Below are 27343 nucleotides of genomic sequence, written 5' to 3'. Positions count from 1 at the left end.
GGAGTGATTTTCTGACTGGCCAGATCAGAGTCCTGTGACATCCCTGAAGCTGGGAGGCCATGTCCACACTGACAGGGGAGAAGGGAGTGATTCCTTAGAGGACAATTGGCTGCTGTTCCAAAAGAAGGAGGAATGGATACTTGATGTAAAAAGTAACAACAACAACAACAACAACAACAACAGTCACTACATATATCTTTCTCCATTTAAGCCAATATTAAAAGTCATTTGCATTGTCTAAATACAAAGATTTCAGTGGTAGGAGGCCATCAGGGGGTGTGCTTTGTTGTTGGATGACGTAGACTGGAATTTAAGGCAATGATTCCCTCTACAAAATGAAGAACATTAATAAAATAGTAAAAGATGATAGTATTGGGTACCTGACAGCTCACCTTACAGGCAGGAATGATATCAAAATGTTTAACAATCTGTGGCAGTGGATCTACCAGTCAGAGTCAGTTGGCTCCAGCCAATAAAAATTGATGCTGATCACAGCCAGCCAGTGGGGTCCCTGTGCAAGTGCTGGCGGGATGTCAGCTAACTGGGAGGTGTTGTAAAGGTGCCACCAAATTTCTCAGAGTGTAGTTATTGTATTGGTCTCCTAGGGCTGCTGCAACAAAATACTACAAACTGAGTGGCTTAAAACAAGTGTTTATTCTCTCACAATTCTGGAGGTTGGAAGTCAGAAATCAAGGCGTCGACAGGGCCACGCTCCCTCCAAAGACTCGAGGAAAAAATCTTTCCTTGTTTCTTCTAGCTTCTGATGGTTGATGGCAATTGTTGGCATTCTTTGGCTTGTAAACACATCACTCCAATCTCTGCCTTCGTCTTCCTGTGGCCTGTTCCCATGTATCTGTGTCTCTGTAGTCAAATTTCTCTCTTCTTAGAAGGATACCGGTCATGTTGGATTTAGGGCCTGCCTTATTCCAGTATGATGTCATCTTGATTACATCTGCACAGACCCTGTTTCCAAATAAGGTCACATTCATAGGTTCTGGGTGGACATGAATTTTGGGGGGACACTGTTCAACCTAGTACAGTACCTAAAATCAGATGCTCTTACATAGTTGGCATGATACAAATTTTAAAAAATATTTAATATTAAGTCACTCAGAAAGACTATAAATTTTTCTTTTCTTAGTTTATAGTTAAAAACTGGGTTGTCAAATTTTAGTGAAAGTATTTAAGTGAATTATGAATGTTTTAGTTAGAATGCTATTCTGTATCGTTTTTTTACCACGTCAGTTTAAGTATCGCATCTTCTTTAATTATAATTATTTTAATTTTGCTAAAATGTGAATGTTAGTGTGACAGTTTGATGGAAAATTAATAATATTCATTAATATTTGAGTATACTTGTGCATGTAGGAGGTACTACATTTTTACACGACTTTATTAAATTCAAACAAGTTTCGCCTTAAAAAAAATGAAACTGACCACAGTTAGATGGACATTATTCATTAGTGTATTTAATAGCAAGTATAAGAAACAGGAGAGAAATGCAACTGGTAAAGGGCTTGGAAATCTTATCTTCCAAGGGACATTTGGAAATGGTGGTAATTGTCTTCAACTCTTTGCAGAATGGTTCTGTAGAAAAGAGTTTAGACTCCAGAGGGTAGAACTAGAACCAGTGAGTTAAGGTTAAAGGGAAACATTTCAGTGCAATATAGGACAAAACTTTCTTGATGAACAATGTGCCATGTGCCAAAATAGAGACGATGGTCGTGTAAGGGAGTACAGTGCAGGTTCCTGGCAGTGCTCAGGCAGGGGCTGCATAATTACCTCCCTGGGATGTTTTAATGGAGATCTTGCCTCAAACAGGAAATTGAAATGGGAGGTCCCTTTGAGCTTCAAGGTCTGTTGTAAGGCGTCCTAAAATTTCTCTTTCTATATATGCCATGAAGATCAATATTAATTATATGACAAGATATTTCTATAAGTTTAAATGCTTTTTAACAACTGCCAACCTAAAGCTTTCTCTATGACTTCTGTGCTATGGACTGCTTGGGGAAAAAAAAGGGAGGGAGAGAGTTAATCTAAGAGAAGGGGAAACATAATTAATAAGTGAGAAAGGTAGGGGTTTAAAACTTCTATTTATTGACAACCTACTATGTGCAGAGGGTATTGGTTGAGTTTCTGTATCCATATTATCTCATTAACATCATTAGTTTTTCATTGCTTAGTTTAGAACTTAGGAGATGCTGTAGTTCTTAGAATGATGAATTCTTAAAATAATTGGCATTTTTTTATGTATTCTTTGGTGATGAAACACAGGACTCTTCTGATGGCTACATGTGCAAAATGCATTTTCAAATTAAAAATGAGACTGTGGTGTCACGTGCGGGAACATCTGCCCATGAACAGACATGTCTTCCCATGGAGGTGAGTGATTTAACATGTCATATTCTCCTTTTCAATCTTTGTGAAGTGTAAATTTAAAAATTTAAATCTATTAAATATATATTTAGAAAAATTAACTGCCATTGGATCCCAGACCTGCTGTAGGGGGAGAAGTGACATCATTTGTCAGGAGGTATTTTCTTCCATAATATCGAAAGCAGGAATTGTGGTAAAGTTAAGATCCACTCTGAGACTATGGATTGTAGGGAGCCTTCACTGCTTTGATTTCTCTTGGATCTGAAGACCCCAAATGCCTTCTGTTGCCTGTTGATTTTTCTCTGGTGAAATCTCCCTAGGATAATACAGACCTATCCATCAGCTGCTTAATACATGGCTGGAGACTTCTTTGCCTAGTCTGTCTTTAACTCTTTTCCCCTATGCCCTTTAAAATATGCTGGGTCTGGGTCTCATTCCTTAGGGGACTTTAACCTTGACTTGAAAATCTTGCTAAATTAAATTTTGATAAGGTGCTAATGGCTTCATGGTTTTCTGGGATATTTTCAATTTACTTTTTATGAAAATGCAAATAGCCTTATTGTATTTGTTATTGTTAAGAAAAATTTTTAATATATCCATTGTAAAAATAAACAATAGAGAAATATATAAAAAGAGTAAAGAAACTCCCATACATCCTTCAACTGGCAGTAACTACTACTAATATTTTAGTAGATAACCTTCCACTTATTTCTATCGTACCCACACATGATATACTTGTGTTTTGCAATGAACAAATACATCATGAACATCTTCTATGTCAGTGAATGTAGAATTCCATAGTTCTATTTTTTTTCTTTTTTGAGGAAGATTAGCCCTGAGCTAACCACTGCCAATCCTCCTCTTTTTGCCAAGGAAGACTGACCCTGAGCTAACGTCCATGCCCATCTTCTACTTTATACATGGGATGCCTACCACAGCATGACTTTTTGCCAAGCAGTGCAACGTCTGCACCTGAGATCTGAACCGGCTAACCCCGGGCCACTGAGAAGCAGAACCTGCAAACTCAACCGCTGCGCCACCGGGCTGGCCCCCATAGTTCTTTTTTAAGGGCTTCATTGCGTTCCATCCTTTAGATGCATTGCAATTATATGGAGCCCATCCAGAAGTAAAATAATTGAATTTTAAAATAGAATTGGTGGAGATCTAATTTCTCCAACACAAAGGAAGAAACCACTAATGCTTAGAATTCTGAGCATCCTGGTAAAATGGGAGAGAAACTTTTTTTTGAAGGAAGAGCCTTTTCTCAGGACCTGTTTAATCAGACACATTTGGCAATCTGACACTAGCCCCCTCTGCCTGTGTATGATGCTGGCCTGGAAGTAACTCTCACCAATATAATTTGGTTTACAAGTTATTCTTGAGGGTATTGTGCTTCGTAATAAAGTAAGTGCCCGTGGGTGGGTACCCAAATCTTGATTACTGCTTCATAGTTTGAATAACCAACACCAAACCTGAAGCCAAGCATGTTAGGAAGCTTTTCAATTCATTATATATTAACTGAAAAAAATGCACATGGAAATGATGATTTAAGAGATGAATTGCCAGTTTTTGCCTAACAAGTTGGCAGAGAGTTGAAAAGCACTAAAAAGTGGTGTTGACAGTGTGAGGGAACTGACACTTTCTGGTTGATGTTTTAACTTCACAAAGTTTAAAGATGTGCACATACTATGAACAGTCTATTCCAATTCTAGGAATTTAGCTTCATAAAATAGAAATTTTCCCAGCATTTTTCATTTTCAACATTTCCCAACAAATTTCAAACATATGAAAAAGTCAAAAGAATTTTGCAGTGAACATCCTTGTACTCATCACCTAGACTCTGCCATTAACATTTTGCTGTGTTTACTTTATTATATATTGACCCCTCTATTTATTTATCAATACATCATCTTTTTTGATGCAATACTTCTACATCAAAGTAAATTGAAGGCAGCCTCATAAAATAATCAGAAATGTACACAAAGATTTACCTGCGAATATAGTCATTTCACCATTATTTATAATAGGAAAAAATGGAATCATCTGAAATGTACAACAGTAATAGATTAGTTAATTATGGCTCATCTCTGTGATAGCGTTTTTGGTTCAGTAGGTCTGGGTGAGGCCTGAGACTATGTAGTTCTAACAAGTTCCCAGCTGATGCTGATGTTGCTGGTCTAGGGACCACACTTTGAGACCACTGCACTACTTTATGATAGAATACTTAGTATATTTGAGATGCTGCACAGCTGAGATGGTTAGTTAATATGCTCTATGATAGAGTCGATATTTCAATAACCTTGATGGGATGAAAGATGTCTTAGGTTGAGTCCGAGATGGAGATTCCTATTGAAGTGACTTCTTAGGGATGTGCTCTTAGGAGAAAGGGAGTAACGGAAGCAGGACAGAACAAGGGATAAAAGCCAAGGAAGAATGTGGTCTCAGGTAGAGACTAACTTTAGTCTGTTCCCCTAGGAAGCTCTGGAGCACCAAATACACCCAGAATCAGTCCCACTTTGTGTCCTTGACGCTGGCCTTTTGTTCTCTGTGACAGTCATTGGCTTGTCAGTCAGTCATTGGCTGAGGTGGAAGTGGACATAGCTTCCCAAGCAAGTGGGCTCCAGGATTACTGAGAAATTCTTCAGAGATGTGGGCTGCCAACTATCACAACTGCTGAGTGGGGATAGGTGTGCTAGCCTTTAGGGGACCTGGGTAGGGCACCAATGGCATCTACCACTGAAGAGTAGCCTGAAACCAACAAAATGGGATCTACAGGGAAATATATGTATAAAGTTTGCATTTAGATGAAAAGGGGGAAGCTTTACATGACAACAATTTGTTTGAGAAAGAGCAGGTTATTTTAGTTGACCACAAGCTCAAGATAAGTGAAAAGAAGGCCATGGATGCTAGAAAAACTAACTAGAACCTAAGCTACATTAATTAAAACACAAATGGATCCCAAATATGGTCTGGGAACCCCTGAGGAGTACCAGAGACCCTTTCAGGGGGTCCACAAGGTCAGAACTATTTTTGTAATAATATTAAGATGTTATGTACATTTTTTACTCTCATTCTCCCCGAGTTTTCTAGAGGCTACCTATGTGTGATATTTCAACAGATTGAACACAGAAATAGTTACAAGAATCCAGCTGTCTTCCATTAAGCTAGACATTAAAAAGATTTGCAAAAATGTAAAACAATGTTGCTTTTCTTACTAATTTATTTTGTTTTGGAAAATGTTTATTTTTCATAGGAACATGCTATCACATCAACATGTATTTTTAAATGGATTAATAAATTTTTTACAATTTCAATTTTAATTTCTAATACAGTGAATATCAATAGACATAGCTCTTTTAAACAAAAACTCATTGGAATACTCAATGAATTTTAAAAATATAAATGGGTCCTGAGACCAAAAAGTTTGAGAACCACTGATCTAGGTCAAATAAATATTACATTATTACATCTGAAGAAGAATGCTGATAGTTAGAATATATAATAAATTAACACATAATTAATAGTAAAAAATAAGTCAAATAGAATTCATCCATGCAGAGACACATGCCAAGGGCCATGAGTGGGCTTGACAACATATTATTATGAGGAATATTTGAGAGCTCTGGGGGCTGTTAAACTAGAGCTGAAGACCTGGTAAGGTTAAGTGTCTTCGGATATCTAGAAGTCTTTCCCGTGTAAGAGAGAGTAGACTTACTTTGTTTCTGAGGATAGAACTAGTTCATGTCTGGAAATTATTCTAGACAAACCTCTCTCACATTTAGAAAGTTGCCTACAACGAAATAGGTCAAATTGCAAAGTTGTGAGCTCCCTCCCCTTTTGTGGAGATGTTCAGCCACAGAGTGAATAACTCTGGAGCAGTGGTCAGTGACTGAAGTGCTTAAAGAACCAGGCAGCTCTTGTGTGAGTGAAGTGGGTGGATGGGAAGTGGTGGACACTGTGGAGAAGTGGAGAGGGCATGAGTCATCCAAAGGGGCCCCAGGTGGGTTTTCCAGAGCAGGCAGAGATCGGGATTTTTGTGTGTTGGCTTAATTAAAAAAAAAAAAAAAAAAAAAAAAAAGAGCCTGTGCAGGCCAAGTAGACTATATCCATGGGCTGCAAATGGTCCTCAGGCCACCAGTTTATTACCTAGCCTCTGATATTACGAAAGGAGTCCTGCATTGTGTGGAAAACTGAGCTAGGGGACCTCTGAATTCCCTTCAGAATTTAAAGACCGATAGTTCCATATCTGTACGTCACATTTCCTGTTTAAATTTATTCAGAGGAATGCCTCTGCTAATAGTCGTTTCAAATTTTTTTTTTATTTTGGCTATGTGTTATGTAGGAAATCAATTCACTTTCTTGTTCTAAACAGAACCGGCAGTCTTGATGGTAGAATGATAGCTGGATTCATGAGTTTTTTCCCTGTAACATTATTTTCAGTGGTATATAGATAATCATACGATTTTGAAAATCAAAGTGAAATACAATGGAATATATGTGACATAATTTGTAAAAATCGTAATCTATACCTTCTGTGAATTTTTAAAATATAATTTAAAATGATAGTTAAAAGAATGAGATGATATTCAGAAATCTACTAAATATATTGGGGTGTCTTTTAGTACTGGGTTTGGGGAACAGGAGTTCTTATAGGTTAATCATATTAGAGAAGACATTTTTTGTTGAGAGTACTTAATGTGATTTGCTTGTGACATTTCTGAGTTTGTGAAATAAGAAGCAAGACTATGGCAAATTTTGAACAAGGTCTTTTCTTTACCAGTGACCAAAAAGTCCACTGCCTCAATTTAAAATCTTCTAAATAAAAAATGAATATTTTCAATAGGGTCCAACATAATCAACACTGGTTCTTGAGATGTCTTATTATATGTAACACTTAATTCCGTGAATGGATGTTAGCACTAATGCTTCACTTTATCAACTTATGATCTTTTGGATTTAACTGAAGACTTTTCTTAGAGAAATGAAGATATGATCATTTAACAATTGTGAAAAAAACATTTAACAACTGATCTGCTTTAACGAATATGAACTTATTGTGGAGAGTCCTTATCAGAACCTTATTTATATAAACAAATAATAGTTTGAGAATGGAAGTGGGAACACAAGCTATATATTCCAATTAGACAATTTTTTGATGAAAATTGGTCATTATTAGCCTTTTAAAGTTCATATGTGTATATTATTGCAAAATAACTGCTAAACTTTAAAAGTATTTTCTGATTCTGAATTAACTTACTGGCTAATAAAGACTACAGTGACTAGAGTGGAGAAACAAGGTGTAAGTTTTCTATCATGTTTAGCATTAAACCACTTTTAATAAAATGGTACAGTGAGATGAATATAGAACATGGATATTGATTGTTAATAATCAGTAGGAAAAATTATTAACGAATCTTTGGAAGATGGAAATAGCTGAAAGTCTTTCCTATAGAACTCATTTTCTGGCTGACATTGCTTTGCATTTTCTTTTTATCTCTAATTTCTTCATTTATGAAATTCTGAATCATTCTCATAGAATAATGATGGCCCAGGTTTTGCCCTTTGATTAATTCAAATTACATACCCATACATATTTATTTTAAGTTGGTCACTGATTTTTTATGTTATTGAAGTTTGGATTCTTCTGTCTAAAGTTAGATTACTGAAGTTCCATTTCTTCGTTTTGAAGAGGTATCAGAGGTGGGTATTGAGAATATTTTATTTATTCATTTACTATCTTCATTACTTTAGAGCTCCAGGTTGCACCTTCAGATTACATTTTTTGAAACTATGAAAATGACAGAGTCATAAAAATAACAATAATATGCTACTGGAAAAAAGGATTTTTTCCTAGGGCTTTATAGTCCACTAACTGGGACTTTCTTCAGTCTGGGGCAGGTAGAATATTATAGAGAGCCCTCAACAAAAACAACCCATCATAAATTCCCTGAAGCATAAAGCTGAGAATCAGTAACAGGAGACGATCTCAATGCCCAAAGAACGTATTCAGAGAATGATGATCTTCTGAGGTAACCAGGCCTTCAAATATACTCACTTGCCCTAAGGATTTTATTAAGTGACTTCTAGGATGAGTTCTATTTTGTATGTCCAAAATAGACTCATATGTTAGAATATTGTGGCTTTTTTGGTAATGGAATAAATGACAAGCCACAGTTCTGTCAACAATTTCTCTGTAAAGCAACTGTTATTTTTAGACTGAAGTATAGACATGTTGATAAATGTAAATGATAAGTAATAAGCATGATTACCCCTCATATTTGAGAATGTAATTATTAAAGCAATGTTAAAATACCAGAAAGTTTGTTATATTTAATGTGTATAGATACAAATGGAAGCATGTATATTAGTCACTCAGTGTTTATTCATTGATGTAATGAATCTAATGCTGATGGATAAATGGATTTTTAAAGAAAATAACTATTAATACAGCATATGCCAATCCCACTTTTATGATATTGGGTATTGTGAAAAAATTCAAAGACAAAGTAAATTTTAATTTTATTTAATTTATAATGTAAATATATGCCATAAAGTAGTGTGGTGTTTGAGAGGGGAGAGTAGTCAACGATATTCTTAAAACCAGTCAGGTCTGATTAAGACTTGCAGTTCCAATAAAACTGGATTATTGTACTAGGTACAGTATTTGTTGTACAAACTGTATTTCTTTAACTGCTATACGACAGAAGTGTTTGCTTGCTTATTCTTAAAACTCGTTAGAAACCACATATAGAGATGTGGCACTAAAACTCTTTGAACTATCTAATGAAATCTTAGGAGTCTTAAAGCAACTTAGTGTTCTGCTGTGGAGACAAGAAGTCTTATATAGAGTCAGGGACATGTTCCACATTCTCCTGAATCTTTTTTCTTCTCTAGGCCCTTGGTACCTGAGCAATATGACTTTGCAAAATTCACAGAGTGTGTTAGGTTTAGTGGGAACCTATAACCTAAATGGCTTCTAAAGGTTACTTCTACCTTTGAAATTCTCTGTGCTCTGTTCTCCTTTGCAGAGCAAAGAGAGAATCTATTTTTTGAGAGAAATGAAGTTGAATCATTCTACATAGGTAACTAATTCTCTTTCTATTTATCAAGCTAGTAGAAAAGCCTTTGTAAAGGCACCTGCCCTAGCCACTGTATTTTAACTCAGCAGCGAGTTATATCAGAAAGCTTCCTTTATGTATAGTTCTAATGTTGAGGTGTTTTTTATAAATCAAAAGTAAGATCACTTGTAGCAGCAGATGTGCACTTGAGAGAATATGGAGCTGATATTTCTGTATGAAAATCTGACTTTCAATGTGGAATGCTTATGTTCAGTTGTAAAGGTCTAACAGGAGCCAGTTATTTCTGAGGAAGGACACAGTGCATTATTTTAATTGCTCGTATACAGTCACATGCTACATAATGACGTCTTGGTCAATGATAGACCTCATATACGACAGTGGTCCCATAATATTAGTAGCAGATGGCTTAGGTGTGTAGTAGGCTGTACCATCTAAGTTTGTGTAGGTACGCTCTATGATGTTTGCACAATGACGAAATCACCTAACAACACAGTTCTCAGAACGTATCCCCGTTGTTAGGTGACACATGACTGTATATTGTTTTGGGTGAAATAGTTAAAATGACCATCAACTAATTTGAAGTGATATTATTAAATACTCTCTTCCCAATAATTATTTGTAAAATAGTTTACCCTTATACTCCTTTTAGGTTTGTTAGATGTAGAACAAAAGGGAAAAAATATAATGATCTCAAACTCTAAAATCCTCCTATTTAATAAGTACCTTACTTCCAACTATATTTACACCTCTCTCTCTCTCTGAACATACTCTCTACTTTCTTTTTGTCTCAAGACCCTCAATGACATCAGTCCCCTTTTTGTTTCTTCTTCCTTCTTACTTAGTTTTGACTTTGACCTTCTCAGTAATGCCCACAAAACCTAGGTTCCATTGTTGGCCCTGTATGTTTATGCCATACCTATATTGCTGCTTCTAAATCCTCTTCTACAATCCTCTCTCTCTTCTTTCCTTCACTACCTGATTTCTTGAATATGTAATCTACAATACCTTCACCCTTTTGCCACTCATTCCAACTTCAACTCTTTTTCTTTTGATTTTTACCAAAATCCAGCTATGGAAATTGCTTCCTTCTAAGTTACTAGTTACCTTGTAATCACCACATTTAGTGTCTTCATCATCCTTGACGACATTGCAACATTTGACACTGTTGACTAAGCCCTTTCTTCTTGAAATTCTCTCTTCTTTTTGTCTGTGTGATAGTGGTGACAATAAATTCTTTTTATCTTCCTTTTGTAACAGGTCATTTCCACTATTATTCTGTGGTAGTAGTTCCAACTTCTTCCCTAAGTCAGAGTCCTTGGGAAGTCTTGAAGGTCAACCGATGCAAACCAAGATGAATCTAGAGGGCAGGAGTGGGGCTGAAAATGAGAAACCAAGTCAAGAGTCATAACTATAGACCTAAGTAGAGGATATTTGGCAGTTACTTCAAACAAAGCTGAAGTGCCCATGGCTTTCCAGTTTGGCAGCTGGCATCCTGATAAGTCAAACTGAGTTAAAACTCATGGTTGGAATCTGGCAACAGGAAACTTGAGGGCTGGGGATGGATTCCATCTGTCCCTTTGACTGCCTTATGAGGCTGTCAACCACTCTTAGTTTCTACAGTGACTCTTAGGAGAGAAACTGTAGCATATCATACTGGGCATTCTTGAGGTGGGAAACCAACTTTCAAAAATGTTTCTGCAGTCGTACTCATTTGATGACAGTGGGTGTTGGAATTAACTTGCCAGAAGGAGTCTAGTACCTTTTCCATTGCATATTATGTCCTGGATTCTTGGAATGGCTGTAGGGATATACATGGTGGTGAGTACAGAGGGTAGTGGTGGGAAGTAAGTGGGCCTCTGCACTAAAGAAAGGATTTTTGGGTGGAATGTGAGAATGTTGAGTTATGATTATATTGGTCTGAAAAGTAGTTGGAGTTTTTAGTATGATTTGTCTAAATCTCCTCTCCTAGGGAGTAGTAGGCTGGCTGTGCTAGGGCATTAGCCTGGTTACTGGTGCATTGTAAGGTTCCTGAAGCTGGGATTTCCATTCAAGTGAATAGGGAGTACTGAGAGTCAGAGAGACAGACCAAGTCAGAATCCATTAAGGAAAGCTGAGATTTATACACCAGGAAGTCCAGTACAAACAGTGACCCAAAGAATTAGAGAGAATGATGGTGTTAGGGGTTTTAAGTTAGTCAGAGATAAGGGAGGTTAGGTGTGGAAAAAGGGAGGAGGATCCTTGGTGACTGCCCCAACCGATTTGGAGTGTGCTGGATCTTCTTTGCTGTTCACGGACTAGTGGTATTGGACTATGTCAGATAGGTTTAAGGGGGAGGCAGAGCTGAGACTAGTGTGAATATGTGGGTGGGATAACCAGATGGGGTCTGTAATTTGCATGCTTTCTCCTGGCCCTGGTCCTTATCTGTGTATTCCTTGTTTTAGTCTTTTGCTTGTTAGAGCGTATCTGGTGAGTTTTTCTGGGTGTTCTACAGCTGTTGCTGCTATTGGCTTGAAGCTGGGGGTTATTTATAGCTTTGCTCAGAGGTGCTGGGAAGCAGCTGAGTGGAGGCCGTAGTGTTCAGTGTTATATCTCCCCTAATCAACTTCTGGCTCCTTGAGTGCAGGATCCGTAGCTGGTTTATCTTTGTAGCACTTTCTCAGGGAATCATTTTGAATGAATGATATACCAGAAGAAGTATTATAAAGAACAACCAAGTTTTACTCTGTAGAAAAGATTTTCATGAAAATGTCCAGTGTGGCATTATTTTATGAAATAATGAAGAAAAAAGTGAGAATGCACTTGTCTGAAATCTGTTTGTAGAAGCTCCAAGGTATATTAACGTGAAATTTCAATTGCTGTTTATCCCAAAGGACCGAAAGTGTCATATGTGATGGAAGATCTTTTTCAAGAAAAGTTTACCAGCTTCCGCACTGGAACTTTTACGTATAAGATGATTGGTAGTTTAGTGTTCTTTTTAAAAGTAATAAACAAATGAGTGTTTCAGGAAACCTGTGATAGACTGAATCAGGTGGAACTGATTTAATGTTATGGATAATTACATAATTAGTGTTGTAAAAAATAAACCGTACTATCTATTTGATGGACTGGAGCTGCTGTGAAGGAGGTATGTAATTATACAATCAACATCCTCCTCCTATGCTGATTCTAGGTAATCCTTTTAATGCCTTGTCTGAGAAGGGGCTTCCTGTCTTGTGTTTCCTGATGTTATTTAAGTGAACAGAGCTTAGCATTGAGTAGTTTCCAGTCCCTTGATAAGTCTCTCCATGATCCGGGTCTGTGTGAGAGCATCCTCTGAGACCAGTGGCTTTCAAACTTTTTTGATATGAACCCACAATAAGAAATACATTTAAAATCAGGACCCAGTACACTCCAAACACACACATGCCTGAAACCAATGTTCGTGAAACAATTCTTATTCTTTCTGATCTACTCTGCCTATTAATCTATTCTGCTCTATTTTATTTAAAAAAAATGCAGGTTGAGGCCCACCAATTGATTTTAGAACCTTCTAGTGGCTCATGACTGACATTTGGAAAATATTTCTTAGACCTATGGTGCTTCCTACCGTCAGTGGAAGGGATTCAGAGAGCCGCATAATGGGGCTGCCGAGGGCTTTGGGGAGCAGGTGGTGAGGCATGGTTGACAGAACAAGGGCTTTGGAGTTGGGTGAACTTGGTTTTAAATCCCTCCTTTTCCTCATTTTAACTGTGTATTTTGAACACGTTACTGAACCTCTTTGAGCCTTGAATCCCTCATCTGTGAGCCTGCATCCCAAATGCTTACGGGGCTCAGGAGATGGGGAACTGAGGGCTGTGCAGAGGGGGTCGATGTGTGCATTAAATGATGTCATGGAAGAAAACACCTGGCCAGTGCTGCGAAAAGAAAGCACATGTTGCCGTAGGTGCTTCACCAAGTTCCTATTCCTTTCCCCACTCTTTTTCAACATCAGATACCTCAGCTGGAGAAGGGCGTGGTGACAATCACTGCCTCATTGGGTGGTTATGAGGATCAAATAGTATAGTGGGAGCCAAGGATTAACAAATGTTAATTTTTATTAGTGCAGCCTTAAGGCAGTTTTACTGTCTCAGAATAAATCTTTGTGCAAGTGGGATAGAATCCTACATAGGTTAAGTGATAACACTAGAAAACAAAACTCGTTTTGAAATTCTGTGTTATGACTGTTCATAGCAAGGATTGCTTTGAGATACAGGGTATCACATGTTGATATCGGAGAGCTGCGACCAAAACTGCTGAAGGATGATTGATAGTGCCTATTATAAATTACTAAGTACAAGTCGTTCCGTGTTGCATTATATATAGAATTTTAGAAAATTTCAAGTCATTCAACAAAGGATTTTGCTTCATCAAGACCTGGAAAATGAACACCAGAGGACAACTAATTACCTATTGTACAATATTTCTGTCATTTTCTGTAGCTTAACTGGAATGCAGTATAATAATATAATTGTGAGACTTAGAGAAGTGTAACCTCCATCTTACAGCTTGAAATCTCGGGAGAGGGGAGAATTTTCATTGTACATTTGTACATTTTTATAAAAGCACCTCCTTTTCTTTAATTGTGTCATAGCTTTTACTATTTCTGAACTAGTTCATGACTTTGAAATCCTATTTCCTCACTAGTTTTAATTTTTGACTTTCTTGCCTGGAAGGAAATTCCTTAGTTTTGATACTGTCTGTGCTTCTCTCTTCCATTCATCTTTTCTCCAGGATTCTACTGATATTGTGATTATTTAGTGGTGACCTGGGCTTTGTTGGTTGTGGGAAGGGCCATAAATCAGCCAAGGCAAGTATGAAGCAATGACAGCTACAAAGCATCTTTTCCACATCTCTTATTCTCCAGGTATCCAATCTCTGGTTGCTCTGAAATGTTTCAGTCTCACTTTAGGCCTGTGTTGGTTGAATGCACTTAATTTCTATGTTGTTTCTATGTTTCCAGTCCCTTACATCCTGTTGGGAAATCACCTAACACTTTATGTTAAGTTCAAATCGCACTTGCATTCAGGAGAAAAGGTCTGGCTCCTTTAAGACGGAAGCCCTCTTTTATCGGCCAGAAAGCTCACTGTAAAACTGTAGGGCTTCACCAAAAAGGGCTTCAATGTAAACTGAATATTGATAGAGAAGGGAGGTTAATTGGCCTTAGTAACTTCGTTGCTAAGGAAGCATTTTTCTGATTGGGAGGAAACTCTCCTGGGTGTCCTGCAGCTTCTTGTGGACCTAAGATGCTTTGTTTTATCTCTTGCTTTCTGTTTCTGAGTTGAAAGAGGAAAGAGCAAAAATCTGTCGAAGGAATGAAAAGCTGTGGGAAGCAGATGGTTGCTCTCTCTTAGCTACAGAAAGAGAGAGCTAAATACTGACTAGCAACAAGCCATTGCCAGCAAGGACGCTTTGTTTAAGGCAGACAGTTGGAAAATACCATGAGGGCAAGATATAAAAAGCTTGCATGGGAGGACGAGAGAGGTTAGACTAGGGCTTTTTCAGTGCCTGGAAAAGTGTAGGTGGGAGAAATTAAAGGATATTTTGAGTGGACATCCAACATCCATGTTAAATAATGGGTTAAATGTTTTCAATATGGTTGAGTTTATTAAGAGAAGTTATTTAGCTTGTATTTAGTTGTTTGTAATTCCAAGGTTTTGTACTATATTGTATATTAAATTTAGTAGATTTAGAATTTGTTCATCTATAATTATTTTAATAAAGAATATTTGGTTACGATCATCTCTTTATGTTGCACTGTTTATTGCTTAGTAGCAGTAAAAGTAAATTTGGAGGAAATAAATTACAAATTTTTATGGAAATACTTTTTTCAAAACAAAAATGTCTGAATATTGACTATCTATATGTGCTAAGCTCTCTGGTTATACTTGAAGTATTTTATGAGATATTTCTGCATACTGAATGATACTCTGCTAACCTCAGGGAGTTAGTGCCTATATTTTGCTTAATTTCATTTTTTTACTCACGGCTTCATTCAGCAAATATTTTTGAGTATCTGTTGAGCATTAGGCTATGTGTTAAAGGATAACAAAAGGAATAAAGCACTTCTAGGAAGTAGTGACATACTTTTCAGAAGAGTTTAGACAATGAAAATATTTTTCCTGGCATTTTATGGTCTGCGTTAGGTTTTCTAGGTTTTCTTCATTGTTAGTATTGAATATTGTTTGTACTGAGTATTATTATTTAGTTTTTTATGGCACTTTTTAATAGTAAAATTCTTTGAAACAGTATTATTTGGATCATTTTTATGGACATGTGCTTAAAGAGACAGCTAGAATTTCTTGGCTCCTCATATAGTGCTGGACTGACGTAGAGGAGACGTGAGCCCTGGTTGGGAACCTCTCTGGAATTTACCTTTGGTTTTTGTGGCCATATGGTCTTGTCCTGTGAGTGTGGCCAAAGGATCTTAGAGAAAAAGCAAAATGTGGTCCTTTTGAAGGCCTCTGATTATAATTATATTCTCAGAGAAGCTAGTTTAACATGGTATTACTTAAATATAACCAGAGGGCTTAGTAAATATATGAGTGGTCATCAGTGATGACTCTTACACCGAAAGATCAGATAAGATTATCAAGTAAAAAGCATTGATAGAATAATAGACTAAATTGGACTCCCTCAATAGTACAATAGAAGAATGCTATGTTAAATATTTGGAGAGTGCTCAGTGGTCCTCTTTCCTTTTTAATGCGGAGATGCAGGTACATTCTGATAGTTAAAAAAGAAAATTGTGTGCCAGTCTACATTTTCAGATTTATCTGCTGCCTAATTCTAATCTTGCTTCATATCCATTGGTTTAGGTTTTTTTATAGCCTTTATATCTTGGATTGTCTTTCAAAGATCTGAGGTTTGGTAAATGAAGGGTGTCTTCAGGGAGAAAGGAGAGCAACAAATATGAGGTTCAGTGTTAAAAGGTAAATATTTTATAGATTTTGAGTAGAATGATGAATAAATGAGGAAAACTGGCATTTGTAATAATAATATTTAGTAATTTTTTGGCTATCACGTTTATTTTTGCTCAGTATTCATGACTTTATAATAAGTGTATTGTTTATTTTTTTGTAGCCGTGAAAGAGACTGCACTGAGCTGAGATTAAAGAAAAATGTTTTTAGAACTCAACTGCTTCTATTAAGATGAAGCTCAGCTAGTAAACTCATTAAGTAAGGACCCTAGGCGGTTCTCTAGTGCCGAGACTGAAAGCACAGGATTGCAGACATCTTTGCATCACCGTCATGAATGACCTTGAAGGAAGCCAGCACTTCATAAAGCAAAATCCTCTCTGTGGCACTTCGTTCTGATTTGATTGATGCTTTAGAAAAAGCTGTAAGACTTTCTTTTCTTTATAGTGTGGGGCATATACTCCTTATACTTCATAGATTTTGCACTTGTCTGGAGTATTTTGTTGGCAGGTTCTTATAGGTTCTCATCTTTCATTGACTGCAGTACAAGTAAGCAGTGAAATCGCTCTCCTTTGATCAGTTGTTATTAGGGAATAAGGTCTTGGTGCATTGGGATCAGGGTTTTTAAGAATGGAAAAATACTGACTTTCTAACTTGAGTGTAATACAGTCATTTTTCTTCCATCATAATCTTTCCAAGCATCTCAGTTGGGTGAAGGGTCTTTAATACTGAGGTTTTATGATTTATATTATTCAGAGGATATACATTCCTGTCTAGCCACCAGCCACTGTGATTTCTAGATTGATAGTTCCCCTCCTTTTAGTTTTTTACTTTAATATGCAGTGAAAGTTTTTAGTATGCATTTTTATATCCGAAGAAGAAGACGCCAGAAATCTTAAAAGATAAAATGATTATTTTACCTCTTCAGAGTTCCTTGGTCATTTTCCACCTAGGAAGTTGTAAGTAAGGATTATACAAAGGTGCAGTCATTCATTTGTCTCTTCTGACACTGCTGTGGGAACTCCACGGGGAAACTTTTCAACCTGTTGGCTCTGCATAGTGTGTAAAGCTCTTTTGGGATCCTTGGGGCTAGGTGTTTAGGGATTAACACATGCATTACAGTTGGGTGCAGGTGGAGCTAACATCAGTTGCAACTTGGTGCACTGCAGAGACTGTTGAGAGCCTTCTGCTCTCTCCCAGGGAGCCTGGTCAGCCAGTAACTCCACTCTTCACTGCCTCGCCTGCTGCCTCTGGAACCCGCACACAGCATTCCTGGCCTACTTCTGCTAACCTGACTCTGAATTGTGCACCTTGCTTTGCCCATCTTTCTGCTTCTCCTTGTACTTGGTCCTGTATGAATCTTCATTTATTTCTGACTTCATCCTTGTAATTTGATTCAAATTCCTGGTCTCTGTCCTTTTGTTTCACAATTTGGTTTGATGCTCTATATGGTTCTATCCAGACTAAGCAAATTATTTGATTTTCTTGGTAGACTTCAAGTCCTGACCCCTAAACTTCTGTCTTATGAAGATAAAAGGGTAAAATCAGACTACCTTTTTGCTAGGCCCCTTGGCCACAGTGATTTAGAACAATCCATATATTCTGGAATTCATCGAAGTGACTGTGTGAGAAGTTCTGAAGAAGATTGTAAAAATATGAGAATTGTAATTTAGGAACACCTCAACACTATTCTTTTACATCTTCTCGTTTGTTGAACCGAGAAATATCTCAGTAAATAGGCACTTAGCCAGGCTGAGTTGCTTTTTACTTCAATCACTTGATTAATGTCACATCTCGTGGGCATCTTCATTTTGAAGACCCTCTTGAGAGTCTTAGAATATGCTTAATTTATTTTAAATCCCTTTTATAAAATATTTTCTGGCTGATGGACTTCCAGATTTTCTCTTTCAAAAGTCCACTATGAATACATTGAGACTAAAATAAATCCCCAGGCTTTTATCCAACCGTTAGTAACTTTTCATCCTTTTTTGAACCAATTGCTTAAATTGGTTAACCAATTGAATTGGTTAGAAATCTACTCACTTTCATGAAATAGAAAGCAGATCAGGAAATATGGAAGCCTCAGATTTTAGTAAATAGAGATATATGTGTAATTTTTCCAGATAGTCATAATCAAAGTTTTCTTAGGCACTGATTTCATAAACTAAGTATATAAACAATCATAGTAGAAAATTTTAAGTTATTAGTGGTACATATAGAATATAAAGTTGCAGTAGGTACTAAATTTTTAAGAAACTTACTCCATTAAGCTAGTAAAAAAAAAAACAATATTTGCAAAAACTTGGTAAAAAGTTTCAACAAGGCTTTTAGAAAAAGTTTTTCTACTTTTTTTTCAAAAGCTATATTAAATGGCTATTGTATTTATTTCTAATTATTTCCTATTAGGCCCTTAAATGCATTTAAAATGTCAAATTATTTTATTTTTATTTGTGAATTGATAGTTACAAAGTGCGTTTTGGAGTAATAATGCATTAGAATGCATTAATCAATAGTACTATTGAGTTAGAATAAAAGCTTAAGAATTTTAAACAGATGTGACAATAGATGTCAAATAAATCTTTATTTGAAAAATTCTTAACTGGGTCAATGGTGGATTAGTACAAGATATATGATCAAAATTTTCACCAAATGATCATTTCCCATCATTCACCAATTTAATTCTCAAGCTTTATTAAATAACTATTATGTTCTACTTAGTATAGAGAAAAAATAATCAAGACATTGTCCTTACTGTCAAAAAATGTTTAAAAGCTACATTTTTTAATAAACAATTGAGTGGATTCTACAAAGAGAAAATGTTTTCTCTTATTATGTTACTGTTTTTAATGTGCCAATTATTTATAATATGAAATAATGGAATAAAACTAAAAGTGGCAATAGAATTAACAAACTAAAACAATGAAAAACAACAACAATAGACAAAATAGTAATAGCTTTAGGGATATGTCCTAAATAAAAAACATATATATTATGATCCTGTTTTGCGTGTGCTGGAGTGATTGTTTTAAGTATGTGCTTTGGTTATCTATTGCTGTGTAAAAAACCACTGCAAAACTTAGTGGCTTTAAACAACAATCTGGGGCTGGAGTCACCTGAAGGTTCCATTGGGCTGGACATCCAAGATAGCTTCTTCACTCACGTGTTTGTCACCTCCGTTGGACGACTGGAATGGTTGGGGCTGGCAGGGCATCTCTCTCTCTCTAGTGTCCTCTCCACATGATTACCTTGGGCTTCCTCCAGTGTGGCTGTTTCTGTTGACCTTCTCCCCGCAAAGCACATAGTCTAAACAACCCAGATGACAGCTGAAAGGCTTCTTATAACCTTGGAAATTCTGCAGCGTCTCTTACTCTACACTATCTTGGTCAGAAGCGAATCTCAGGACCAGCCCAGATTCAAAGCAAGGAAACTACATAAGGGCATGCATCCACTCAGAAGGCTTGCTTTATTGTTGGGGGAGGAGAGGAGAGGCGAAGGAGGAGAAGCATCTTTAGAGATTAGCTACCACAATGTATAATATTCATTCATAAGTGCATAATAGTTATTTCACCATATAATTCAAATTTTGTCATCATATTGATAAAATTTGTGTCTGCATACTTCTAAAATTAAAATTCACATTAATTTTATAAGTAATATTTTATAGCCAAAATATACTTTCATCTGTAGATTAGTAAGAGTTTTAGTTGCAATGAGAAAAATAAATCTTTTTAAAATAATCACCTTAATGATTTCATTTTAATTTATATTTATTATGTCCTGGGTGCAGGGTATTGTCCAAGTCATTAGGGGAAAGATATTGGGAATTATAAGACTCTGCCTTACAAGACCCAGCACTCAAACAAATGTTAGTTTTTGAGACAAGGTTTACACATCAAGAGTCAAATAGAAATCCACAGCAGTGACACAAATTTTCAAGGAAGGGAGAGAGAAATGTTGGAAATTATTTAGGAAGCCTTCATAATAGAATTGAAACCAAGGTAAGGACTGAAGAGTGGATGAAATTTTGGTTGAAATTTAAATGAGAGATCCAAAGACAATGCAACTTGAGTATGTGGAAGCACTCAATACATTGAAAAGTGTTATGTAATAATGGAAATTATTATTAACGGGGTTTAGAGGATCCATGCCTTAATGAATGGAACTGATCCATATAAGGTATGGCTAGATTATGAAGAGGTTTTGTACATGGCATCTGTCGTTTTTCCCTGTTTTGCACCCATTTTCTGCTGTTCCGATTAGATACTTCTGTTTTCTCTCGACTCATTCATTTGGTGAATATTTACCAAGCTCATGCTATGCTTCAGCCACTGTTCTATATATGCTGGAGATACAGTGGTGAATCTCATTGTCAAAGCCTGCCCTCAGGAACCTTCTTCAACTGAGAATTGTTTTGGTAAGGCAGTTAATCAAGGCACTCTGCCCTCTCGTGGCCTAGGGTGAGCACATGACTAACCTGAGTGACCTAGGGATGGAAAATGATGTGAGTTGACTCATTCCACTGGTGGTATCCTGAGGAGTCTCTTAATTCCTTCCACCCACAACTCCAGAGCTAACATGCTCCTGTCTTTCCCCAGGCATAGTTGTTAAGTTTTTCCTTAAATTCTAGGAACTACCACCCATCCTTTTAAGAAATTCCTTTTTGCTCAGCTTAGCTCCAAAGTCAGTCTCTATTGCTTGCAGTCAATGAACTTTAAGACCATGTTATATGCCTATGTTCTCTTCCTAAGGGATATAAAACATATCATGTAATCAGTAATATACTCTTTGCAGTTTTTGAACACAGAGAGTTATTTTTAAGAAGATTTGGAGATGTCTTGATAGGTGAGAACAGAGAGTGATTGCAATTAGACTGACCAATTAGAAGGCCATTGAAATATCCAAGTATATAGGAATGAAGGGGTGATTTTGAGTGATTGCAGATGTAGAAAGAAATGGGGAAAAGCAAGAGAGGTGCACTGACCCTGAATCTGTGCCATGGCTGCCTCTCTTTCCTCACCCTAGTTCTGGCCCTGGGGATGATCTTTAAAGGAAAAATTGGAGGGCTTGGTGACTGATTATATATAGGGAGTAATCGTAACCATAACAACGCCTTCCAGTATGTGTGAGTACTGTTCTCAGCACTCTACCTTTAACTCTTAAAGATACCTGTCTGGGTACATTTTACTCTCTCCACTTCCCTGTTGCATAACCTGAAGAAAGCTCAGTGAAAGATCTAGGTCACCGAAGTAGTAAGGGAAAGAACTGGGATGCCAGAAAAAAGGGATTTAAAAAGGAGAATTCTACCAAACATACAAAGAATAATTAGTATTAGTTCTACACAATCTCTTTCAGAACATGGAAGAGGAGGGAACACGTCCCAATTCATTTTATGAAGTTAGTATTACACTGATACTAAATCCAGCAAAGATAGTTCAAAAAATAAAACTACAGATCTGTATCCCTCGTGAATACTGGTGTAAAAATCCTTAACTAATATTAGCAGATAAAATTCAGCAATATATATAAAAATTATATACCATGACCAAATGTGGTTTGTTCTAGGAATGCAAGGCTAGTTCAACTATTTGGAAAATCAATCAATCAATGTAATCCACCATATTAATAGGCTAAAGGAGAAAAACGAGATGATCATATTGTATTAATCAATACTAAAAAGGCATTCGACAAAATCCAGCACTTGTTAATGATACAAAAGCAGGAAAATAGGAATAGAGGGCAAATTCTTCAATTTGATAAAGAAAACATACAGCTAGCATTATATTTAATGGTGAAAGAGTGAATGCTTTCCTCCTACAATTGGGAACAAGTCAACATGGTCTGCTCTCACCATTCTTATTTGAATAGTGGTAGAAGTTCTAGCCAGCACAGTAAGGAAGAAAAGGAAATAAAAGGCACACAAATTTGGAAAAGAAGAAATAAAACCGTCCTTATTTGCAGATGATATGACCTGATTTTTTTATGTAGAAAATTCTAAGAAATCTACTTAAAAAACCCAACTCTAGAACTAATAAATGAATTTATCAAGGTCACAGGATACAAGATAAACATACAAAAGTCAGTTGTATGTATATATACTAGCAATGAACATGTGGACAATGACATTAAAAATATAACAGTTGCTACAAAGAAACTGAAAGTACTTAGGTATAAATCGAATAAAATATTTGTAGGACTTCTATGTTGAAAACTGCAAAATGCTGATGAAAGAAATCAAAGAAAATCTAAATAAATGGAGAGATATACTGTGTTCGTGGATTGGAAGTTTTGACATAGCAATGATAGCAGTTCTCCCTAAATTGTTATATAGATTTACACAATTTCTGTCAAAATCCCAGCAAAATTTATTCTAGTTAGAGACAACACTGTCCTAAAATTTATATGAAAAGGCAAAAGAACTAGAATAGCTAGAATCTTTGTTGGAAAGAAGAATAAAGTGGGAGGAATCAGTCTACCTGATTTCAAAACTTATGATATAGCCACAATAGTCAGGAATGTGTGGTATTAGTGGAGGGACTGACATATAGAGCAATGGAATAGAATAGAGAATCCAGGAGTAGACCCACATAAATATGTCCAACTGATTTTTGACAAAAGTGCAAAAAAAAATTCAACTGAGGAAAGATAGCCATTTCAACAAATGGTGCTGGAGCAGTTAGACAGCTACAGGTGACAAATGAACCCTGACCTAAGTTTCACACCTCATACAAAAATGAACTCAAAACGGATCATGGTAAAATAGAAAACCTATAAAGCTTTTAGGAAGAAAATAAGAGAGAATCTTTGGGACCCAGGACTAGGTAAAGAATTCTTTGACTTGAGACAAAAAGCACAATGCATAAAAGGAAAAATTAATAACGTGTACTTCTTCAAATTTAAAAACTTTTGCTCTGCAGAGACCCAGTTAAGAGGATGAAAAGAAAAGTCAAGAGTGGGAGAAAATATTTACAAACCATATATCCATCTGAACAGTCTGGTAAAAAAAAAAAAGGGCAAAAGACATGAAGAGTCACCGAAAAGAGTATACAGGTGACAGGCACACAAAAAGATGTTCAATATTATTAGTCTTTAGAGAAATGCAAATTAAAACCACAAGATATCACCACACAACTATCAAAATGGCTAAAATATAATAATTAAAAAAAAACAGTTATAGCGCCAGTTGCTGGCAAGGATGAAGAGAAGTGGAATCATTCATATATTGCTGCTTGGAATATAAAATGGTATAGCCACTCTGGACAAAGTTTGGTAGTTTCTTCAAAAACTAAACATGCAACTACCATATGACCCAGCAATTATACACCTAGGCATATATCCCAGAGAAATGAAAGCTTATGTTCTTACAGAAACCTATACACAAATTTTATAGCAGTTTTATTTATAATAACTCCAAACTGGAAACAACCCAGATATCCTTTGTGGGTGAATGGTTAAATGAACTGTGGTACAGCCATACCATGGGATACTATTCAGTAATAAAAAGGAACAAAGTATTGATACACACACAATTTGGATGAATCACCAGAGAACTATACTGAGTGAATAAAGCCAATTCCAAAAGGTTACATAATGTATGATTCCATTTATATAACATTCTTAAAATGATAAAATTATGGATTGGAGAACAGTTAACTGGTTGCCAGGGTTGAGGAGAGAGTAGAAGTGGGAGGCAGGTGAGTGTGGCTTTAGAAGGGCAACACAAAGGATCTTTGTGATGATGGAATGCTCTGCATCTTGACAGTATCAGTGTTGATATCTTTGTTTTAATTTTGCACTATAGTTTTGCAAGATGTAATCATTGGGGGGAATTATGTAAAGGATGTACTTTCCCTATTATTTTTTACAATACATGTGTATCTTACATGTGTCTATAATTATCTCAAGATTAAAGTTTAATTAAAAAATGATTTTAGATTTCAAAGCCAATAACAGGCAGAATGAAGGTGCTTTTAAATATAATTAGGAAAATCTCACTCCTTCAGTGCAGGTGATTTCTACAATTTATTAGAAAAATCCAATGAAAGTACAAACAAATGATGTTTGATAAGCTCTTAACATCTTAGAGATTTTTGTCTGTTTTAGAAAGAGAAAACTCATTGACTGAAATAAATCTTTAATTGATATGATTTCAGGCAACATGATCAAATCCATTGGAGCAATCCTAGTGATGTAGGGCATTTCTGAGGAGGCAGGCTATCCTTTCTAGAGACCCCATTTAGAAGTCAGCTTCTTTGCTACTTCTGCCTTTTGGGATGTTTTTTCTGTCCTCCAATCCAATGGTTTCCGTGACACTCATAAGGAAAAGTTTGACAATGGAGGAGAACTAAAAGGAGGCAACTCAAGAGTGATCATTGGAGTGGATACTTTTACTTGAAGTTAGTAATTGGATTTCTTCTTTAACATTGTTAGTATGCTTTGTTGGCAGAACGTAAGATTTAATCTTGCTATTACGATGATTTCCATAAAATGTCTTCTTATTCAGATTTCACTTTAAGGGACTGAAAAACTTCCAGGAGACCTGCATGTTGACAAAGTCCTACCTGGAAGTTAACGAGCTCTATTTTTTCTCATATTTTTGTAATGTGGAAAAAACTGACTTGAATTTTATCTCATATTTGTAGATTGCAGTGAAGTCTTCTCAAGAAGCATTTTCAGTTGGATTAATGCTGACTTAAGGTCATTTGGTTAATACATAGTCAGGGAATTGTAGAAACCACTTTACAAGACCAGGGTTAATTAGTACCAGTAAAATCATATTACAGTGAATATAATACTAAAAATCTTTCTGAATAATAAGACTATTTCCATAACAAAATGTTGGAAAACACATGTTTCTGATTTTCTTCTTGAAATGTAGAAAAATAATATTTATGATAAAATATGCAAATACATACTTAAAATGGAACTATGGAATTTTTTTATACAAACCATACTAATTTGGTTTAGTAACTTCTGTATTTGAAGGTGGATTTGAACATTTTTCTTTTGGATTTGTCCCATGAGGTGTCCTCAAAATTTAGTATATGCAAAAAGTAGTATTCAAATCAATGGGGGAAAGAATGGTTATGTATTAAATGTTATTCGGATAACAAGATAACTATTTGGAAAAACAAGATTGGGTACCATCTTCGTATCATATGGCAAAAAGAAAATTAAACCGCTAAATGTACAAATTCAAGTATAAAAGCACTAGAGGAAAACATAGGTTTATATTTTTATAATATGAAATGGCAAGGGCTTTCTAAACTTGATGCTAATAACCAAAAAAGTATGTTTCTCATATTTAATAGTATATAACAAACCTCACAAAACTTAATGGCTAAAAACAACAATGATATGGGGCCGGCCTGGAGGCCAAGTGGTTAAGTTCGCTCGCTCTGCTTCGGCAGCCCCAGGTTTCGCTGGTTCAGATCCTAGGCACAGACATGGCACCGTTCATCAAGCCTTGCTGAGACAGCATCCCAAATAGCACGACCAGAAGCACCAACAACTAGAATATACAACTATGTACTGGGCGGGCGTGGCACTTTGGGGAGAAGAAGAAGAAGAAAGAAAAGAAAATTGGCAACAGATGTTAGCTCAGGTGCCAATCTTTTAAAAAACGAACAAACAATGATTTATTATTTTTCAAGAGTCTATAGATTGGTTAAACTGTTCTATGGGTCTCACCTGGACTCATTTATGAGGCTGCTTTTATTGGGTGGTCTGGCCGGAGCTGAAGAGTCTAAAAGGCTGTGACCTCTCCCTCTCTGTGGTGTCTTACTCAGTTGTCTAGCCCAGGCCTCTTTGCCTGGGGCTGGATCTTGAAAGAGTGAAGACAGAAGCTACAAGGCTTCTGGAGGCCTAGATTTCAGAACTCATCTTCACTTCTGCCACATTTTATTGGTTAAAACAAGTTGAAAGGTCAGCCAGATGTAGGTGGTGAATAAAGAGACCAATCTATTCTCTGTATCTATGAACTTGTTTTTTTGTTTTGTTTTTTTAGATTCCACATGTGAGATCATACAGTGTTTGTGTTTCTCTCTCTGACTTATTTCACTTAGTGTAATGCCCTCAAGGTCCATCCATGTTGTCCCAAATGGCAGGAGTTCATTGTTTTTTTTTTTTTTTTTTTTGAGGAAGGTTAGCCCTGAGCTAACATTTGCCACCAATCCTCCTCTTTTTTTGCTGAGGAAGATTGGTCCTGAGCTAACATCCGTGCCCATCTTCCTCTACTTTGTATGTGGAATGCCTGCCACGGCATGGCTTGATAAGTGGTGTGTAGGTCCATGCCCAGGATCTGAACTAGTGAACCCTGGGCTGCTGATGCGGAAAATGTGAACTTAACCGCTACACCACCAGGCTGGCCCGAGGAGTTCATTCTTTCTTACGGCTGAATAGTATTCTGTTGTATTTTCTTCTCCCCATTCTTCTCCTTTGAGCACTGCAATTACACATATAGACTGTTTGAAGTTGCCTCACAGCTCACTGATGCTCTGTGCATTTCTTTTAGTCTTCTCTCTGTTTTATTTTGGATAGTTTCATTGCTATATCTTCAAGTTTACCAATCTTTTCTTCTGTAATGTCTGATCTTTCTTTAATCCTTTCTCTGACATTGTAGTTTTCATCTCTAGAAGTCTGGTTTGGATCTTTTTTCTATCTTCAACATCTCTGCTTAACATGTTCAACCTTTCCTCTAGCTCAGGGGATAACAAATGACAGCCCATGAGCCAAACCTGGCCCATCAAGTTTGTTTTTGTAAATAAAGTTTTATGGGAACACAGCCATGCCCATTTGTTAACATGTTGTCTGTGGCCACTTTTTTGCATTACAATGGCTGAGTTGAGTAGTTGTTATAGAGACCCTATGGCCTGCAAAGCCTAAGTTATTTACTATTTGGCTCCTTACAGAAAAGAAAACATTGACCCCTGGGCTTTTTGAACATATGGAATACCATA

The 27343-nt window shown here is 36.4% G+C and overlaps 1 protein-coding gene and 2 long non-coding RNA genes across 6 annotated transcripts in view; 2 read left to right on the top strand and 1 right to left on the bottom strand.

Moving 5' to 3' along the window:
- Positions 1-27343, top strand: part of ATG10 (autophagy related 10) — a 208478-nt gene that overhangs the window by 53407 nt on the left and 127728 nt on the right. For 3 of the 4 annotated variants that reach the window (XM_014857026.3, XM_044777905.2, XM_070517845.1), the window contains one exon: positions 2275-2382. The exons of the other annotated variant lie outside the window; for it this stretch is intronic. In XM_014857026.3, the coding sequence (XP_014712512.1) occupies positions 2275-2382 (108 nt within the window). The remainder of the gene's footprint in view (positions 1-2274; positions 2383-27343) is intronic. 4 annotated transcript variants of the gene reach the window in all.
- Positions 1-27343, bottom strand: part of LOC139046219 (uncharacterized) — a 40946-nt gene that overhangs the window by 1076 nt on the left and 12527 nt on the right. Inside the window, exon 4 of the long non-coding RNA XR_011505978.1 lies at positions 10560-10831. This is a non-coding gene — a long non-coding RNA (uncharacterized lncRNA). The remainder of the gene's footprint in view (positions 1-10559; positions 10832-27343) is intronic.
- On the top strand, positions 14203-19195 carry LOC139046218 (uncharacterized). Its single transcript, XR_011505977.1, has 3 exons — positions 14203-14337; positions 16289-16402; positions 16554-19195. It is a non-coding gene; the product is annotated as an uncharacterized lncRNA (long non-coding RNA).

This window comes from Equus asinus, chromosome 9 (genome assembly GCF_041296235.1).
Source record: "Equus asinus isolate D_3611 breed Donkey chromosome 9, EquAss-T2T_v2, whole genome shotgun sequence".
In the NCBI taxonomy this organism is placed as follows: domain Eukaryota; kingdom Metazoa; phylum Chordata; class Mammalia; order Perissodactyla; family Equidae; genus Equus; species Equus asinus.
The sequence above is the reverse complement of the archived record's forward strand: the minus strand, read 5'-3'. Positions and strand labels throughout refer to the sequence as shown.